The 20,444-nt window shown below is 36.1% G+C and overlaps 1 protein-coding gene across 4 annotated transcripts in view; it reads right to left on the bottom strand.

Annotated features, from left to right (window-relative positions):
• The window catches only part of WRN (WRN RecQ like helicase), a 152,532-nt gene that overhangs the window by 15,391 nt on the left and 116,697 nt on the right, over positions 1–20,444 (bottom strand). For 2 of the 4 annotated variants that reach the window (XM_043561003.1, XM_043561014.1), the window contains exons 24-32: positions 17,440–17,610; positions 17,265–17,362; positions 16,337–16,409; positions 15,072–15,148; positions 10,046–10,121; positions 9,696–9,808; positions 7,298–7,412; positions 3,766–3,897; positions 1,013–1,175 (exon numbers count right to left, since the gene is read on the bottom strand). In XM_043561003.1, coding sequence (XP_043416938.1) covers positions 1,013–1,175; positions 3,766–3,897; positions 7,298–7,412; positions 9,696–9,808; positions 10,046–10,121; positions 15,072–15,148; positions 16,337–16,409; positions 17,265–17,362; positions 17,440–17,610 — 1,018 coding nt within the window. The remainder of the gene's footprint in view (positions 1–1,012; positions 1,176–3,765; positions 3,898–7,297; positions 7,413–9,695; positions 9,809–10,045; positions 10,122–15,071; positions 15,149–16,336; positions 16,410–17,264; positions 17,363–17,439; positions 17,611–20,444) is intronic. The other 2 variants (XM_043561032.1, XM_043561024.1) reach the window with 1 other exon arrangement.

Raw genomic sequence — 20,444 nt, 5'->3', positions numbered from 1 at the left:
CTTGCCTCTTTGTCTTTGTCTTCCCCCTCTGCCTCCATAGTTGATCAATGGAAGCGATGAAGGTGTCCTTTCTTTAGGCCTTCAGTCAAGCTTTCCTCAAACCTAGAATTACTTCTGCCTTTTAAGGTAACTTTAATATCTTTGTTCTAACCAATTTAATATAGTATTGACTGTGCTTTCAGAAGGTGATCTTATTTCCCTTATTTCCAAATTTTGGGGGGGAACTGCCTAGTTGTTCCCAAGTGGTAATAAATCTGAGTGAATAAAAACTTAAGAATTTGCATTGCAGTTTTGGAGATAAGGCTTTTTGTATGTCTACTGCTCTGCCCTAAGAATGTGGAAATATTTTTCGGATTTATTGAATTCGAACATGCCCAGGTTGCACATGTAGGGAGAAAAATCTTCTGAGGTAGCTCATCTTTAATTCTGTAAAAAACAGATCATAATTTTTAAGTTTCTGCAGGGCAAGAAACTTGGTCTCAGCACGGCTGAGGTTCTGCAGCAAAGTGACAAGAGGACACCATTCTACGTGGGGGCCTAGAGACCTGGGACCAGCCCTTCAACATCACACTGACTGAGACCACTGATTGTACTGAATAAGAATTGTAGAATAAGGCTACTTCAGTGAAACAAATGACAAGGAATCTGTAAGATTCAAGGGGAAGTGAGAAGTCAATACGGGAAATGAACATGGGAAAAAAACGTATTGTTTTCAAGGGGTGAAGCAGAAGTTAGAAAAGGATGAAAGTTCATTGTCTTGGGGGTAGTGGAAGTTGTATTCTAAAGCCGAAAAGGAAACCAAGAATTTCTCAGCTGCAGTCTCCTCTGAGTGGTAATGGGAAGAAAGACTGGTTTTGAAAAACAATTAACAAGCATTACCAAAGTAAGTTTTCATAGTAGCATAAAGGGTTAATGCTGGTGAAGTGAAAAATATTAGTGGATTACTTGTTTACTTCATCTGGGTTCAGTGACTCAAGTCATTAAGGCTGTAGACGAGGGTCACAGTGATCACCTGAGTTGATGGGAGGGTTTCGGATAACATCAGCAATAATCTTCTGAACCTCTGGAGTCAGGCCTGCTCGCTCCGTATCAAGTGGGCAGCCAGCTCTCACCGCCTGGGATAAGTGCATGCCAACTGCTGTGAGAGGCAGAATCCTATTCTCAGCTATCCTCATCTAGAGAAACAGGAACAAAACAACCAGTGAGGTTTCAAATGTTTGCACGGTACTGTATGCAAATAAAAGGTCCAAAACCTTCAGGTAGTAAATGTTCACTGAGAAATAAACAATGCACTGAACTTTCATTCCAAATTTTCAAGTTTATTATTTCTTTAAAACTGCCCACATTATACATCTCCAGTTCTACTTTTTATACTTACTGTATTGAATAAAACAAAATCATCCAGCTTTAGCTAAGAACTCATTCCTCAATCCCTCTATAATTATTCACTTTAAAAACCTATCAGTAGTAGAGAGTAATCATTCTGTGGAAGTCTACTGACTGCCACAGCCTTTTGAAAATAGAGGAAACTGTAATCCAATATTCTATAATTGAACTACTACATGGTATTTCAGTTATATGAATTTCCAAGAAGACAAGTCCTAAAAGGCTTAGTGATAATGTAAGGCTCCAGGTGCATTTTATAAAAGGTTCTTGAGAAGACTTTAATAAGGTTTTTATATTGGCTCTATTCGTAAAATAATAACCACAATTTATTCTGTCATCTCTTGCCTAGCATTAAACTTAAGATGAATTGTTTTAAATTTAGGACAGCATTACAGAATCATGTAGCTTTTTAAACAAAGGTAGTTCCAAATCCATTTACGATGTACATTAGATAAAACATTGCTTTAAATACTCAGAAAGTTTAGTCAGCTCTAAATTATTTCATGATACTCTCTTAATATCTTTGAAGTATGAATTTGGATTGTATTTACGTGAATGTCGATACTTTCATGGAATAGAACATTTGAAGCACTATTTACATCCTTCAAAGGTAGATTTTAAATTACCTTAATTAAATGTCTACCTTTTTCTACTACACAGTATGCACCATGTGTGCATAATATCAGGGTTATTTGATCCCAGGCATCAAATTACCTAGAACTAATTGTATTATTGCTCCAGATTAATTAGTCCTTAGGTATGGTTAATTTTGTGGTTAGCTGGCACAGACCCTCTCAGACCCATGGGAAGAACAGATAATTGTACCATGATATTACACAATAACAAACAACAAAATAATAGCGTAAGACATTAATGAAAATACACCATTCTTCACATTTTTAACCATGAATATGTAATATAATACTGAAACTACATGAAACCACATATCATGGCATAGTATTAGAATGTACTTTATAGAAGCTATGCCAAATTTTCTTAGTACCATATTCAGTTATGCCATAGATATTGATGTTCAATTTATGTATATATAAGCATATTTAACACACATGTGTAAATTACTATTTAAATAAGAAATTTTTTCAAAAATAGTTCAATGGAATTATTTGGTTTCTTCTGTAATGGCTTTGGTACTTTTAATTTTAGAAATTTGACTGTTTAATTAGAATATCTATTAAGTGATGAAGACAAACTACGGACTGTTTTTCATATTTACACTGGACTTTAACCAGAATAAGAAGTGTAATGTAGGCTAAGAAATAGACACAGAGAATAGGAAAAGTAGGTATTGGACCATATAGCCTTTTCCAAATCAATTTAATGACAGGATAGGAATTCAAATTAATTAAACCTAGATGGAAATCTAATTCTGTCTCTATTTCACTAAGATATACTCTTCATTTTGTATATTTTAAGAAACCTCAACAGCCTTAAGGATTTAGGCCAGAACACTGAATATGAAAAAACATTAATATGGCCATTTTTCACAGTAACGAAGATTTTTTTCAAAGACCATCAGGCATGGTTTAAAAAACAGAATAGTATTAGAGGATACAGAGTGGAAAACAAGTTTGTTGTTAGTGTTTTTTTTTTTTAAACTTATTTCTAGCTTCTTGGACATCCTTCCAATGATATTCTATGCATTTCTGTATAATACACAAGGATATGTCAATAAATAAAAATGCATATATATACACACAAATTTATGTTTTTCAAACAGCTCTGCATCTCCCATTTAATGTATCTTGGAGATAATTCTTTATCAATACATAAGCTAATAGTTATTAAACTATTAGTCCCAGCTTTAAAAAAAATAGAGTCTTAAAATATGGCTGCTCTAATATCCTAAGCTGTAAGTGTGTTTAACAGTACCTCTATACAACCTCTATAAAATAATCATGGTCAAAGTATACTTGTTGTTTTTACTTAATTGACAAAAGTAGCCTTAGCAGAAAAAGAAAATGACATTCTAGTCTAAAATTACATATGGGGCGCCTGGGTGGCTCGGTCAGTTAAGTATCCGACTTCAGCTTGGGTCATGGTCTCATGATCCTTGAGTTCGAGCCCTTGAGTTGGGCTCTGTGCTGACAGCTCAGAGCTTGGAGCCTGCTTCAGATTCTGTGTCTCCCTCTCTCTCTGCCCCTCCCTGACTCATGCTCTGTCTCTCTCTGTCTCAGAAAATAAATAAAAACATTAAAAACAAATTTTTTTGATTAAATATAAAATGAAACAATAGAAAATATTGTAGGATTGATTATAAGAATTTTATCCCAAGTCACAACTTTAATATTTGAAAAACTGATAAAACACATGTTTACATAAATTTGACAATCCCCTCTAACTTGAAAGTAAAACACTTACCAAAGACATCTTCTTTTCTTGGAATAAAGAATACGTGATGGCCACAGACTGCGAAAGGGAGCATGCTCCATTTTTCGGCACCAGACTGTTCCCTTGTTTTTCCTGAAGTTTTGTATTTGGAAAGAGGTCTGTCTACAAAATTTAAAGTGTAACAAAATGATCAATAATAATATCAATATAATGATAGAGTATTAATATGGTCATTAGGCATTGGGGGGAAAAGTCTCTAAAGAACAGTAAAAAATTCACTTTTTACAAAGAGCTCAAAAAAGGTTTTTTCGTTTTTTGTTTTTTAATGTTTGTTTATTTTTGAGAAAGAGAGAGAGAGAGAGAAGAGTACATGCTCACGAGAGAGGGCAGAGGAAGGACAGAGAGAGAAGGGAGACAGAGAATCCCAAGCAGGCTCTGTGCTGGCAGTGTAGATCCCACAACCTCGGGATCATGACCCAAACCGAAATCGAGTCCTACGCTCAACCGACTGAGCCACTCAAGTGTCCCTGTTTTGTTTTTATCTATTTATCTAAAAAGATAAAATAAGGCTAGAGGGAATAAGTTTTTTCATAAAATATTTATAATGGCAAACATGATTATAGGACCAGAAATGTCTAGCCTCCCCGTTAGCCAATAAGAGGGAATAACAAATGAACTATAATGTGGACCACTCTGACCCTAAATTTCTTAATCCCTGGAAGTGAATGTTGAATGAATGAATGAATAAACCAAATTAAAATTCAAACTCAGATACCACACCCACAAATTCTAATATATCATAAGTAAATATATCATCACTATACACATATAGTTTAAAAAGATATGTACAAACTGTGGCTCTAAACTTGAAGCATTATCTAAATTCTTCAATATAGTTCTTTAGGACACGTTAAAAAGAAAAAAAGTGGGGAAAGGATTGAAAATATGAGATTAATGAAGAAAATATCTTGAAATAAAGACCAAATGAGAGTTAGTGGTAGAATTACATGATGTATGATTCACATAGATACATGAAGTTTCTCCTAACTACCTTTCAAAACATAAGCACAAATACTAAATTAAAAGAATTAAATCCAATAGAACTTGGCTTACTGTTAACCCACAGAAGTTCATTTCTATCCTAAATAAAAAATGAGTCTGTAGATTAGTTCACAGATACCTAGCACAACTGCAGTTTGGTGAACAGAGAGGCCCAGACAATCCAATGACCTAAAGTCGTTGTTTCTAGGCACCCCTAAATTTTCAAGGAAGAGTATTTTTTATTAAACGAAGTGTTTTGAGACCTGAACGCTGCCAAATTTGGCCCTAAATTCCTAGGAATGCCTAACTAACATCAAACTTCATTAGCCAGATTTCTAGGTATGTCTGTATAATGGTCTAAAGCTGGAGGCAACAATGTGACACTCCTATACCAAAGTTTTGGAAATGTGACCACTGTAAGTTATGCTGATAATCCATACAGATTTTATTATTTAGGGGACAAAATCATGGTATCATCTGTAAACTTGTGACCAAAGGGTTTAGAAACATCCAAAACACAAAGCAAAGTAATATGAGAGCAGTAATCTCAAGAAGATAGGGCTAGAATGTGATTCTAATGAGCAAAAGTCTCATCAAATCATATTCTATGTAGATAAAAGGCTATGTGGATAGACAGTGGTCAATTGTGGAAACATATAAATAGGAAAGGCAGAACAACAGAAGTAGGCAATGCCTATCCAAGCACTGTCTAGAGGAGAAGATGCCTTGGCTAACCAGATTTGAATAGGACAGCTTCCCGGGCAAGTAATGTATGAGAATGCCTCAACCTGCCTTGATGCTTAGAGACAACTTCAGACACCATCAGAATGCCCCCTGTTATATTCCAGGCATGCTAAGCAACTGTCAGATAAGCCGGCCTCCCATATCCCTTTTTCCTCAATAGGAGAGGAAAACACACTGGCTGGGTCAAGTGAAACTTTCCAGTTGCATTTCTCACTATAAATTAATGAATCTGCATTCCAATATAACCATTTACATTTGCATATGCACACTAGTATACATAAAACCAAGCTCACAGAGAAGGATAATACTCCCCCAAACACAACTATTCTGTGATAAGACATATCAGAGTTTTAAGATTACAAGGATGATTTCTAAAGTGGGATCCAAATGTGCCTGTCCAAAGCTTACAGGAGATTCTTACAAGTAAAAATAGCCCTTTAATATTGTCTTCCAGGGGTGCCTAGGTGGCTCAGTCGGTTAAGTGTCTGACTCTTGATCTTGGCTCAGGTGATGATCTCATGGTTTGTGAGATCGAGCCCCATGTTGGGCTCTGTGCTGACAGTGCAGAGCCTGCTTGGGATTCTCTCTCCCCATCTCTCTCTGCCCCTCCCCCACCCCTCTCTCAAAATAAATAAATGAACTTAAAAAAATTTTTTTAAATACTTCCTTCCATATTTTTAACTCTTCCAACTTTTTATTCCCACCCTGTTATCTTTTATCTTTCTAATTCATCCATTGTTTCTTTAATATGGGGAAGGAAAGTATGGTTTCCATCCTGTATGTGAGGAAATGGAAACCCAAAGAAGTTAAAGAACACGTTTGGCTTCCCCAGGTAGACAGTGGTGGAATTAAATTCTTGATTCCCTGATTCTGAGTTTAATAGACTTTCTACCACCTCACAATGCCTCACCTTCTATGTTGGAGTACACAGACTAATAGAGTCTACATGTGGAGTTTAAAGAAAGAAACCCAAAGGTCCCTGTGGAAACGGTCATTTACAGTGAAGCAAGAAGTAAAAGGATAGGAAGAAAAACTATGAAGACTGAAGAGAGGGGGCGCATGGGTGGCTCAGTCGGTTGAGCATCCAATTCTTGATTTTGGCTCAGGTCATGATCTCACAGTTCATGGGATCAAGCCCCATGTCAGACTCTGTGCTAACAGTGCAGAGCCTGCTTGGGGATCTCTCTCCCCCTCTTGCTGCCCCTCTCCTACTCGTGCTCTCATTCTCTCAAAAAAAAAAAAAAAAAATTAAATAAATAAATATAGGTAACTAACATGTTTTTATAAGTGATTTACTATAGAAACAATCTGAATCGCTTTTTTAAGTGTCCAGTGTGGAAATGAAAATACAGTTGACCCTTGAACAATAAATACAGTGTGAATGGAACAGGTCCACTTATATGCAGATTTTCTTTTCAACAAATACGGTACAGCTCCATAAATATATTTTCTCTTCTTTGATTTTTCTAATAACATTTTCTTTTCTCTAGCTTACTTTATTGTAAGAATATAAAACATATAACATAAAAAATATGTGTTAATCGACTGTCTGTGTTCTCAGTAAGGCTTCCAGTCAACAGTAGGCTATTAGTAGGTAAGTTTTGGGAGATTCAAAAGTTATCTGTAGATTTTTGATCGTGTGGGGCTCAGCGCCCCTAATGCTCCACATTGTTCAAGGACCAACTGTAAATGGAGAAAATACTGCTGTTGAAAGGTGTTTCTAAAATTATTAAAAAATGTTTATTCTCACAATTCCTGAAAAATCACAGTATTTTACCTGAATGCTATTTTTTTGACAGAAATGTTTGATAACTTCCAACAGAGGGGCCAACATAAGAGCTTTGCCTTCAGAAACACCATCGATCCTTTTCACATTTTCAACTGTAGTAGGTCTGTCATTCAAAAAAATTAAAAGGTCAACAAACCACTAAAACATTATCACTCCAGTAACACAGCTGATATTTAGTGTCAAACATATATTTTTCCAACAATCAGAAACAATGTGTAATACAGGCACTCATATTTTATGATGTCTTTCTTTGCTTTCCACCATTTAAAGATTTGCCATTTTAGCAATTTATGAATAAAAACACCACCACCACTGTCACCACAGAAACACGGTACTAACTGATAAATAGGGTATTATCATGAAGAAACTAATGTTCTACTCTATGACTGATCTTATTATTATTTTTGTAAATAATAAAAAAAAAAGGCTACTATGAGGCCCGGGGCACCTGGGAGGCTCAGTCAGTTAAGTGTCCAACTCTTGATTTCAGCTCAGGTCATGATTTCGCAGTTCATGAGATTGAGTCCTGCATTGGGCTCTGCGCTGGCAGCATGGAGCCTGCTTAGGATTGCCTCTCTCCCCTCTCTGTGTCTCTCCCCGGCTCATGCATGTGTGCTCTCTCTCTCACTCTCAAAATAAATAACTATGAGGCTTTAACTGCGGACAACCGACAGGCTAAGAAACAAAAAAGAAAATCCCATTCATTATTTACGAAGTATTTATCAGTAACAACAAACCTGCTAACTACTTTAGGCTTTTAACTCACTATTTCTTACTGTATCCAATATCCAAGAGACTGTATGTTGTCTACTTTCTAAAAATCTGCCAATCTCATGATTATTCTTTTTCCTTCAAACATCTTCACTAAATATTAAAGTGTGGTCTTGGAATATTTATTTATTTATTATTATTATTTTTGAGACATGGGGCAGAGAGAGGGAGAGAGAGAATCCCAAGCCGGTTCTGCACTGTCAGTGCAGAGCCTGACATGGGGTTCGATACCATGACCAGGAGATCATGACCTGAGCCAGAATCAAGAGTCAGAAGCTTAACTGACAGAGCCACCCAGGCACCCCTGAATATTTACTTTTAATGAAATAATTATTATAAAATAGAAGCGTTATGTTCTATTATTAAAATTTCTACACTAAAGTAACACCTTTTGGATAAAATTTAGTGACAAGAACAATTTTTTAAAAGAAAGTATAAATGATGAATACAATTTCCAAACAACTATTCTTTGTTAATATTTCTTCTAAATATTTACTGACCAACTTGTGTTTATTAGGCATTGTGTTAGGTGCTTCGGAAGACAGAAAATGATGAGGAACATAGTGTCTTTATTCACAGAGTTTAAAATCTGCAAGATAGAACACATGTATACCAATAATAATAATAACAAAAAAAGTAAGTAAAGCATTGTGTAAGAAGTGCCATAGAAGCTTCTTCTAAATTTAATTTTAAAGTCCTTTATGAATTCTAGTGAGAGGAATTACTTTGCAGTTAAAGAGCATATAAGACTTCATGGAAAAAATAATTAATAAAGCCAGATCTTAAAGGATTCCCTAAAAGGAGTTTTGGGGAATCAAAGAAACCACAAGGCAGAAGCAACACTGTAAATAAATATATGGAAGTTGAAAGTGGGTCTTTAACAAATGGTAAAGAGCGTAGGTAAAATAAACCATTCAAAATCGTATGACTTGGCTGGAAAAGGAGGTTTCAGTCCATAAATGGAGGGGCCTGAATTATAAGCTACAGAAGTTAAGACAGTGGGGAACTAGTTAAGCAGAAGTACAACATGATAAAGACTGATTTAGTGTCATATTATCAGGTGAAACAGAGAGGGAGAGATGAAGGAAAAAGTAACTGGCTTTTGCAATAGTCCAGGAGCACTGGTCCAAACTAACGGGGTGTCACTAAAAAGAGAGAGGAGAGAACACACAGACACATAAGGAATATTTACATGAAAAAGTCTCAAAACTATTTAAATAAGACAAAGACGAGGATCCATGTTAGAAGAGTGAAAATAATACTCGGGGTTTTAAACGTCCATCACTGAGAACATGATGGTATGAATTTTAAAAAGTAAGATATTCAGAAAGAGTTTTGGTAGTTGCCTGAAATGCATGTATGGAGGCTTTGTGGATAAAGAGTTAGATTTTATATAGAATGAATCTGATTGCTGAAAACAGTTGATTTTCATTGACGTAGAAACATGGGTCTGTAGCTCGGTGGTGACATTGTGGGCAGCAGCATGGGAGACTGGGAAGTCAACGCACCGACACGACAGCTGGACCCATAGTCATACTATCACTTAACAATCCATGTTACAAATACATTACGTTAGAAGAAAATAAGTTAGAACATATGCAAACAGACAGCTTACCTTATTTTGGCCATATCCAGCAGTATCTTATTTGTTGCCAGAATAGCGGGAGGAACACCCTTTTGATTGGCATGTTCCTGCCTTGCTTCCACCAGTTTGCTATACAGCATAGTCTGAACAAAGAACAAAGAAAACAACTCAACATTTTTTGTTTTTTTCAAATGTACTTGGAAAAATCCAGCCTTCTATTTTTAGAGCTTCAGATATTACATTTTCCCTTAGGGTGAAAACTAAACTGTATCTCAGACTCCTTGCTAAAGAACAATTTTTAAAATACTGGCAAAAAAAATTTAACCATGCATATGTTCACAACTATCCTTTCAAATACTGCCTTTTCACAAAAGCCATACCTGAGTCTTCTGCTCTTCAGCTGAAATAACAGGTTCTGAGGACTTGTAAGATTTTCCTGGTGAATGTACCATGATGCTAAAATATTTAAAAGAATGTAAATGATAAAAGCTTTTCTTTCTCCAAGATCACTTTTTATTTAACCCCCCAAATGAGAATATTGTTCCAAGTCCATAGTAACATTTATTCTTCATAATACCAGTAACATAATTGTGATCTACAACAGCCTAGATTTTCAATAATTTCAATCAAATGCATTCATTATAATGGTAAAGTTAAAACTGCAATTGGAATTCATCAAAAATGAGTATGCTTAAAAACAGCACTTTCCCTACCCTCATCCTCAACTAAATGCTTTAATACTCCCTATCTATAATGAAAATAACTCTTTTTTGACCAAGAGAGAGTCTATTGATTCTTCACTGTGATAGATGCTAAAGAATCTATGATTCTTTACTGTGATATCACTAATTTTTGGCTGGTGAGGCACATTAGCATGGAATGAATCAAATTGTTCATACTTTTCTTCAGAACCAAACAAAAATAAGCCAAAGAAAATATCCTCTTGGCTCCTCAAAAAGGATAAAAAACACCCAATTAGCAAACAACACGAAAGGTGAGAGGCAGCAAAATAGAAAACCATTTTCTTTAACAAGCATTTCTCACTGATAAAGTAATTATAAGGAGAAAAAGTTATACAAATGAAATTATATGGAATAGCCCATATAAAAGATGCCACATTTAAATAAAGTCCTCCTTTGGTAAGGAAAGGGGGGAACATGTTTGATACCTGAGAAATGTTTATAAATTTCTCTGTTGCAAGAATTCAAAATCTACAGTGTAAAGTAAGATTTTCACAATTACCAAATCTTATCACTAAAATAAGTAGATGTAAGCCTGAGAAAAGATACGTCAGTTCAAGGAATTAGTAATATCAGTTTACTCAAGATAATTATAAATTTGTTTTAAATAATATAATTACATTGACCTTTATCTTAATATTTATAAAAATCTTTATACTAATGTACTGTTTGCAAAATGGTATTTTAAATGATTTCACAAATAAGTTTTATCATCTATACTAACATATTTTGGGTAACATAGCCCTAAAGCAGAAATATACATGGAGAACATTTAATAAAAAATACTTTGCCTATGAATGTTATTACAAGTGCACAGAAGAAAAGTTCAAAATTACTACTATGAAAATCACCAAAAAGTAGAGATGTTGTATCCACGAAACAAGAAAACGTTGTTATGTTAAAGAAAGAAGAAAGAAAACAATAAATAGTTCTTAGAAATTAAATTTTTTTTTTTAATTTTTTTTTCAACGTTTATTTATTTTTGGGACAGAGAGAGACAGAGCATGAACGGGGGAGGGGCAGAGAGAGAGGGAGACACAGAATCGGAAACAGGCTCCAGGCTCTGAGCCATCAGCCCAGAGCCTGACGCGGGGCTCGAACTCACGGACCGCGAGATCGTGACCTGGCTGAAGTCGGACGCTTAACCGACTGCGCCACCCAGGCGCCCCAGAAATTAAATTTTTGAAAAATAAAATTAAAATCTTACTAGATGGAAGGGAATATAAAGTCAAGGAACTCTCCAAGAGAATAAACAAAAAGAGATTAAAAACAAGGGAAAAGAAAAATAAGGAACAAGAACACTAAAAACCAAGCAAAGAAAACAAAAAAGACAATTACTAACATCAAGGAAAATAAGGTAGTGGTGGCCATAGTAACAAAATTTGGCTTAGTAGTATATAATGTTTGAGTAGGTTTAATAACATAAAAACAAATTGTTAATCTGACCAAAACTTGAAATGTAATTGCTTTGGTCAAGAGGGGAATGAAGGAAGGGAAATGAGGGGAAGGCATATGGAGGATAAGCCCTAATCCACCATTATAGAATGTCAACAAAAAAATTTCCAAAACTAGTTGGTCCAAAACCAGTAATCTAAGTATGCCACTTAGAAATATGGTGGCAGGGGCGCCTGGGTGGTGGCTCAGTCGGTTAAGCGTCCAGCTCAGGTCATGATCTCGCGGTCTGTGAGTTCAAGCCCCCCATCAGGCTCTGTGCTGACAGCTCAGAGCCTGGAGCCTGTTTCGGATTCTGTGTCTCCCTCTCTCTCTGACCCTCCCCCGTTCATGTTCTGTCTCTCTCTGTCTCAAAAATAAATAAATGTTAAAAAAAATTAAAAAAAAAAGAAATATGGTGGCAAATATCAGAGAGCCCAGCTGGAAGATTTGAGGATGACTGCTTCTACAGAACAGAACAAAGTAGGTTTGGGAAGGGTGTGAACTGGTGTGCTTTGTGACATGCCATTAAGTACCAATTTTAAAACCATGTACATGTATTATTTTTTTAATGTTTATTTATTTTGAGAGAGAGAGTGTGTGTGCAAGCTGGGGAGGGACAGAGAGAAAGGGAGAGAGAGAAGAAACCCAAGCAGGCTCCACACTGTCATCGTGGAGCCCCAGGAGGAGCTCAATCTCACAACCCATGAAATCATGGACCAGAGCCAAAATCCAGAGTCCCATGTTTAACCAACTGAGCCACTCAGGCGCCCCCATATGTATGATTTTCATAAAAATTCAAATGAACTTTAAAATAATAGTTATTGATGTGTAAGCATAACTCTCACTTCTCTACACTAAGCCCATACATTAAAATTAGTATCTGGACTACTCCACAGGTGTCTCAAACTCAGTACATCAATAAACTCCTCGTCCCCTTAATATCCAACAATCAATCTCTCAAATCGGTGTTCCTCTTGTGTTGCCAGTGAAGGAAAGGACAACACTCTTACCCGTAATCAAAGACAGAAACCTAAGTGTCATGTTCAACTTCTCCATTTTCCTCAGCCCACCTGACTTTCCAATCACCAAGTCCTAACAATTCTATCTCCTAAATATCTTACAGTTCTATTTCTGTCCATGCCCACTGCCACTTCCCTCATCTATGTTCCCATCTTCTCCTGAAAATTCTACTGCAATAGCCTTATTTGTGTCTCTACGCTCTGATCCTCTAGCCTTCTAATCCCTCCACAGCAAGAGTCACTGATCAAGAGTCAGCACACTAGGGTGCATGGGACAAATCCATGTGTTCTGATAAGGTTTGTAAGCTAAGAATGGTTTCTTACATTTTTAAACAATTTAAAAAAAATCAAAAGAACATTTTGTGACATGTGAAAATTATATGAAATTCAAATTTCAGTGTCCATAAATAAAGTTTTATTGGAACACAGCCACACTCATTTCTTTACATATCATTTATGGCTGCTTTAAGGCTACAACAGCCAAGTGGAGTAGTTAGACACAGACCACATGACCCACAAAGCCTAAATTATTTACTATCTGATCCTCTATGGAAATGCCAACCTCTGTTCTCAATCATAAATTTGCTGTCACTATCCTACTGAAAATCCTCTTAGATCTCATCTCAACTGATCCAGTTGAGTCCCTGAAAGGAAACTGGATATTCTGGACCCTATTTAATTCTCCAGTCTTAAATATTTACCACTCCCTCACTTCCCTCTACCAGGTAATTGCTAGCATACTTGTTGAGTTCCTTGTCGTATCATACCTTCTTTTGCTTTCAGGTTTTAATATATGGGCCATTCCTCTGCTCAGAAAACTTCCCCTCATTTCACTTCACTTCTACTTAAGCTTTGATCAAGTGTCACTTCCAAACTGCTTTTCCAAAGTGTTACAACCCTGAATTGTAATTTTATGTTCCCTTACCTGTATATCTCACCAGAGTATAAACCCTGGGAGGGCCCGGGGGGTGGGGGAGCTATGTCTCTGTTTTTCCCCACTCAATTCCACTGTCTAGAATAATACCTGGCACAAGAAGATGCCTAGCAAAACCACAGTAAATGTTTAAATGAAGAAATGCTTCCGCATACTGAATGGATATATTGTTTTATACACTACTTAACCTTTTTGTTTACATAAAATGTAGTAATTACTCCATATCTAAACAAAAAGAAATTGTTTTGAGGGGAAGACATATTATAGTAAATGTTTGTCAGATCCAAAGTAGTATTCTCTAAGTGAGAAATCCATTAGAAAGTAACAGTATCAGGGCACCTGGGCGGCTCAGTTGGTCAAGTGTCCAACTCTTGGTTTCAGCTCAGATCACGATCTCACGATTTGTGAGTTCGAGCCCCGCATCAAGCTCAGTGCTGACAGTGCAGAGCCTGCTTGGGATTCTCTCACCCTCTCTCTCTGCCCCTCCCTCATTCGTGCTCCCAGGCTCGCTCTCTCTCTCAAAACAAATAAACTCAAAAAATTTTTTTAAAAAGAAAGTAACAGCACCAGAGCACATTAATTTATTTTCACCTGATACATATATAAACATAGTCCATTCAATAATCTGTGTATAAAGGTCCTGACAAGTTTTTCAAATTCTCCATCTTAAGACCTTCTGTAATTCTGTACATTCTCCATACTTCCATTAAGTCAGCAAGTCAGACAGCAAGCTCCAAAGTACAATAGGTACATTCATTATTTGTACCAACTCTCATATTTACCATTTTATAGTGCCATATAATGTATTTTAAGTGGGCTGGAAATATATATTTTATATAAATATAATGAGTGCTTAGATGCTAGAGGTTGACAAATACAGATTTGAAAGTCAGCTCTGGTATGAGCTATGTGCAACTGAACAAGTTAGTTAACTTCTTCACCCTTGGTATCTTCAACTTTAAAATGGGAATAAATAGTAGTGGTTAACTCATAGGCTGTTGTAAGAATTAAATAAGATATTACAAATAATATACTTAGCATTTAGTACAGAGTTTGGCAAACAATAATACCCAAGAAGTTTTAGTTATTAAATTAATGTTAATACTATCATTTTATAGGTCTTCTTCAATAATTCTAACACTGGAGGCTTATGCTTTAACTTTTAACTTCCTTCTGCCAATTGAAATAGCCCAACATCTGACAGATATTTACCTTTAGGAAAGGAAGAAAAAGGTATTGATATAGTAAGTATAGAAAATAAAAATTTTCAACTCTGTACCTTCTTTTGGGAATGTTACTGCCAGAAGAAATTTTATCAGATGCTTTGTAAGAATACATCTTCTTCAAGTTAGACTGCTTTTAAACATAGAAAGGTCCATTAAAAAAATCCAAAGTTTCAAAAACTTTTAAATATGAAAAGAATATGATATAAAATCTCACGATTACAATTTCTCCTCTAAGTCATCAAATAAATCACCTGAAAATAAGCTCTTAGATTATCAACTTCTAGGATGCTACTGGCAGTTAGTCCTATTCCTCCCAAATCTAGAGAATATATGATCAAAACAACTATTTGAGACGCAGCAGAGGCCAAAGTTACAAAATGATTCAGTTACATTCTGCATACTTTAATAAAACAAAAACTTTACCAAAAATTTAATTCACCACATTTTCCTATTACTCCAGTGTTCCAATTAAGTGAAGTCTACCTGTGGGTATTTAATCTGTAATAGTTATCTAAGACCCAAAACATAAAAGAAGAACATATGTATTCATGTGTGTATGTGAGTGTGTATATAGTTTTACTGAGAACTTTTAGGAATCGGGCTTATTTGTTTTCTATCAATTATATGTATCATAATGTGTAAAAAAGAAAAAAACTCCAGGCCAAATGAGTTATAAAATAGGCTTTAAAAAAATCAAAATACGGGGCGCCTGGGTGGCTTAGTCGGGTGAGCGTTCAACTTCGGCTCAGTTCATGATCGTGAGTTCGAGGCCCGCATCAGGCTCTCTGCTGACAGCTCAGAGCCTGGAGGCTGCTTCAGATTCTGTGTCTCCCTCTCTCTCTGCCCCTAACCCACTCACATTCTGTCTCTGTCTCTCTCAAAAATAAACATTAAAATTAATTAATTAATTAATTAAATTTTTAAAAAGTTAAAAAATCAAAATAGGTGTGCCTGAGTGGCTCAATGAGTTAAGCATATGACTTTAGCTCAGGTCATGATCTCACAGTTCGTGGCTTTGAGCCCCATGTCGGGATCTGTGATGACAACTCAGAGCCTGGAGCCTGCTTTGGATTCTGTGTCTCCCTCTCTCCCTGTTCTTCCCCTGCTTGTGCTTTTTCTCTCACTCTCTCAAAAATAAATAAACATTAAAAAAATCAAAATAAGTTACTTCTCAAATATTTCTGCTATTGATCCCAGAAATTATATACTGCATATTTTATTGTTCATTTCACTACTCTTTCCAAAGTTTATGTTTTGTTATATAAAGCATTTCACTTAATAAGGAAATAAATAAGAACCACCTCTTTAACAAACAAACCTTCTCTGTAGTGAATTCAGTTGGTTCTTGAGTATAGGAACACTGTTGCATGCCAAGTGATACGGTTTTAGAACTGAAAAATAATAAAATTAAGTTATCTCAAATGTCAAAGTGTAACTATCTAATTATCTAATATCGTCACACCTCCACTCTTAGGCAGATGAGATTTCATTACTGTTTCAGAATTGAGGATTTTTTAAAATAATTTTTTTAAGAACAAGCTCTGGAATGTGCTTTTTAAGCTCTTCAAAGTTTAAGTTTAAAGCTCCTTAAAGTTTAAGTTTAAAGCTCTTTAAGGTGTTTGAAGTTTAAAAGAAAAATTGACAATCTAATGCACAATTATAAACAATTACAGTGAACAACACTATTATAAACTTCAAAGTTGCAATGACACTAGGTTGTTCTCAACACAGAAAGAAGTAATTATTTGACATGCTAGAAGTTTTAGCTAAAGTATTGTAGTAATCATACTGTAGTGTATAAATCTATCAAACCAATATGTTATACACTTCAAACTTACACGATGTTGTATGTCAATTATATCTCAATTTTTTAAAAAAGGAAAAAAAACCAAATGATCAACAACATGTAAAGATATTAAAAAGAAGGCAACAAGTATATTCCCTTCCCACCTTCTACACATAAGAAGGAAATATAATGTATTGACTCTTCAACACTGATCTCAGCACTGCTTCATTAACCAATGGGAAAGCAGCTTTCTAAACACCTCACCTACTTTTTATCAACCAAGAAAATGTTCTATGATTTCTCTTTCACCCACTGACTCCCACCCTCAAACTAGCTAAAAGAGGTATGCTAAAACAATCTTTACTCATTTTATCTTTGTGGTGTCTGTAAATTGGTATAATTTGACATTTCAACTACAAAAAATCCAGAAGTTAAAAAAAAAACCACCTGAAAAACGAACCTTGGTTGAGGAAACTCTGTTAGACACAATTCTTCATTAGCTTGAAGGATAAGTTTCTTAGGAAATTCTGTTTTGGCTTTATCAAGCCAGTCTCTACCCTGTTGAATACAAGAAGAATCTCTTAATGAAGAGTGAGTAAAATTAAATCAAACAGGTAGACTTCTACATTGTTTACCTTTTTCGTAAGAGTGCAAATCCTTATAAATTTGGAAGACCCAGGAATTTCCGTCAAGAATCCCTCAGTCATGAGCTGACGGGACAAAGCCTTCCACCAATTCTCTGTGTGATCCTTGCCATTGCCAAATAAATCATGTCTGCGATATTGATCTGCAAGACGCTGGGAATTCTGAAATTAGGAATAAAATCAATATCTAAAAATGCTTATTGAGTTAAACAGGATAAGTGAAACAGAACTGTCTATTCATTTTTGGGGTTTAACACTAAATCTCAGCTTTAAAAACGTATGAAAATTTTTTTTTTAATTTATTTTTTATTTTTTTATTTTTCAACATTTATTTATTTTTTGGGACAGAGAGAGACAGAGCATGAACGGGGGAGGGGCAGAGAGAGAGGGAGACACAGAATCGGAAGCAGGTTCCAGGCTCTGAGCCATCAGCCCAGAGCCCGACGCAGGGCTCAAACTCACAGACCGTGAGATCGTGACCTGGCTGAAGTCGGACGCTTAACCGACTGCGCCACCGAGGCGCCCCAAAAACGTATGAAATTTTATGCCCATCCTGCTTGTTCTGAATACTTAAGCCATAAATAAATATATAATCAAAGTAGAGTTGCTTTTCTGTCTAAAATAATGGCAGGTTGGGGCGCCTGGGTGGCGCAGTCGATTGAGTGTCCGACTTCAGCCAGGTCACGATCTCACGGTCCGTGGGTTCGAGCCCCGCGTCGGGCTCTGGGCTGATGGCTCGGAGCCTGGAGCCTGTTTCTGATTCTGTGTCTCCCTCTCTCTCTGCCCCTCCCCCGTTCATGCTCTGTCTCTCTCTGTCCCAAAAATAAATAAAAAACGTTGAAAAAAAAATTAAAAAAAAAAAATAAATAAAATAATGGCAGGTAATTCTGCATATAATTCACACGCATTTTACAATGCATAGGCTGGGATATGTTTGTAATATTTAACCTAGGCTATTTAGACCTTTTATTAACATACATTGTCTGAAAACAGAAATCATCATCTGCAGCATGAGACTAGGAGCTTGGGTGTTAAGAGGCAGTGTGATCCAGCAGCTAGTAATCAGTGAGTACATGACAACTCACTTCCCACTGCATGGCTGCATTTGTGGTGCTTTTGTTCAAGAGGTACTGCAAAGTTTACTTCATCACTTCTGATTTAGCTGCTTGACTGAGATACCCCAGAAAAAGCAAGTGCATGCTACACAGTTGCTGTTTTTGAGATTTTTTTTTTTTCCTAAGTGAAGAGAGGATTCCAAACTGAAGACTCTTTGCAAGCCATCAAGTTTTAACAATGTTGGGGAAGCTAGTCTGTCACGTGCAATTCTCTTGTCCTCTAATGGAAATGACTCTTCCCACATTCCCCCCCCACAAAGTACTTTTCCATTCATTCGCTCTGCCCTCTCACTACCTCCTTCCCATACCCTACACATTTAAGTACCACCTTTAAATGTCTATAGTATTACACGGACAAAGTGCTTTATGGAAAGTTCCTCCTCTCTAATGTATTTGTGGTGAATAGGGCAGATGGTAATTCAAGAGTCATTCTAACCTTCATCCACTGTGACTTCTTTTCTTGCAGAATCTGGAAAGTTACAAATACTGCTTCTCAAAATCCCTTGCAGCTAGAGTTCTGGGTATGATTTAAGTTCCACTATTCAGATGCATTTTTTCATGACATCTATAGGCAGGAAGTTGAGCTAAGGATACTCTTCCACTATTTTTTGCAGGTATGCAGGATCATGGAGGTGTTTGCTTTTTATGAGGAAGTGTTAGCACAGAACCCAGCATACAACTACTGGCTTCCTGAGTATCAAGAGGCATCCATTTTTTTGGATACAGATTATAGCGAATGCAGGGTGATTACCAGAGCAAGCAGAAGGGGAACCTCCCTGATTGTTAGAGCTCCCTCTTTGGTGCACTTTGGGGTCTGGTGCTGTAGCAGTGGCTTGCCAAGCTGACAGATAGCTTCTTGTCACAGAAGAGGCAGCAGCTCTTAGGATCGACTATACAGTACAATGTTATCAACAATACCATAAGCTATTTAACACACAGTAATACATACTTTTCTATTTAAATTACTTGGAGTGATCCTGAGATAATATAAATTCTGTATTTTAGATTATGTTTCAAAAACATTCATCCTTTGAATGTGTCAAGAAGTTACTATATTCTAAAAATTTTAATATAAAACGCAGTCTAAAATTTTAGAAACAGGCAAAGCCTGCCATTCAACATTTTTACATTTCACCTATACTCCATGAAGGTTTAACAACCAGTGCATTTAAAAATCCAGGGATCAAAATCAAAACAATTTATAGGATGAGTTCCAGCAGACATGACTCAAGCACTATAAAGGCTCTCTATTACGAATGTATTGGTTTTATTCAGCTGACGAGAATGTTACAGCTACCAGTTTATCATTCTGGAACGTTAAACATGTGAATACAAGTGAAAGAGCCTAATTAAAACCGATTCCTCATACAAAGGAAATCTAGGCTGCAATCAGATTAAACTGGAATGAATTCTGATCAGAGACACATTGGTGCCTAGATACTGAGCTTAACACATAGGCTTCTGATAGGTTTAGTTAACAGAGTCTGTAACATGCATTCTATTTATCTTAAAAATAAAAATAGAAATAGAAGTCTTTTTATTAAAATGGCTAAGTAATGAGCTTTAATATCATGATAATTATATTTACCAAAACTTTACTGGAACAAGATTTAGAGAAACAGAAACACCCGGGTACAGCATGGTACCTTTTTCCTTATTAACAATCCCTATAGCCTGCTTCGGATTCTGTGTGTGTCTCTCTCTCCCCCTCCGCTGCTCATGCTCTGCCTCTCTCTGTCTCTCAAAATAAATAAATATTAAAACAAACAAAAAAAAATCCCTACCTACACCAACTGACTTTGAGTTGACTTAAACAGAATGTTTAAAATCAAACATCAGAGACTTTCAGAGCTAGAAGGAACACTGGAGCTCTTTGATCTA

This window comes from Prionailurus bengalensis, chromosome B1, assembly GCF_016509475.1.
Source record: "Prionailurus bengalensis isolate Pbe53 chromosome B1, Fcat_Pben_1.1_paternal_pri, whole genome shotgun sequence".
Lineage (NCBI taxonomy): Eukaryota > Metazoa > Chordata > Mammalia > Carnivora > Felidae > Prionailurus > Prionailurus bengalensis.
Note: the sequence above shows the minus strand (reverse complement) of the source record. Positions and strands in the feature narration are given on the sequence as shown.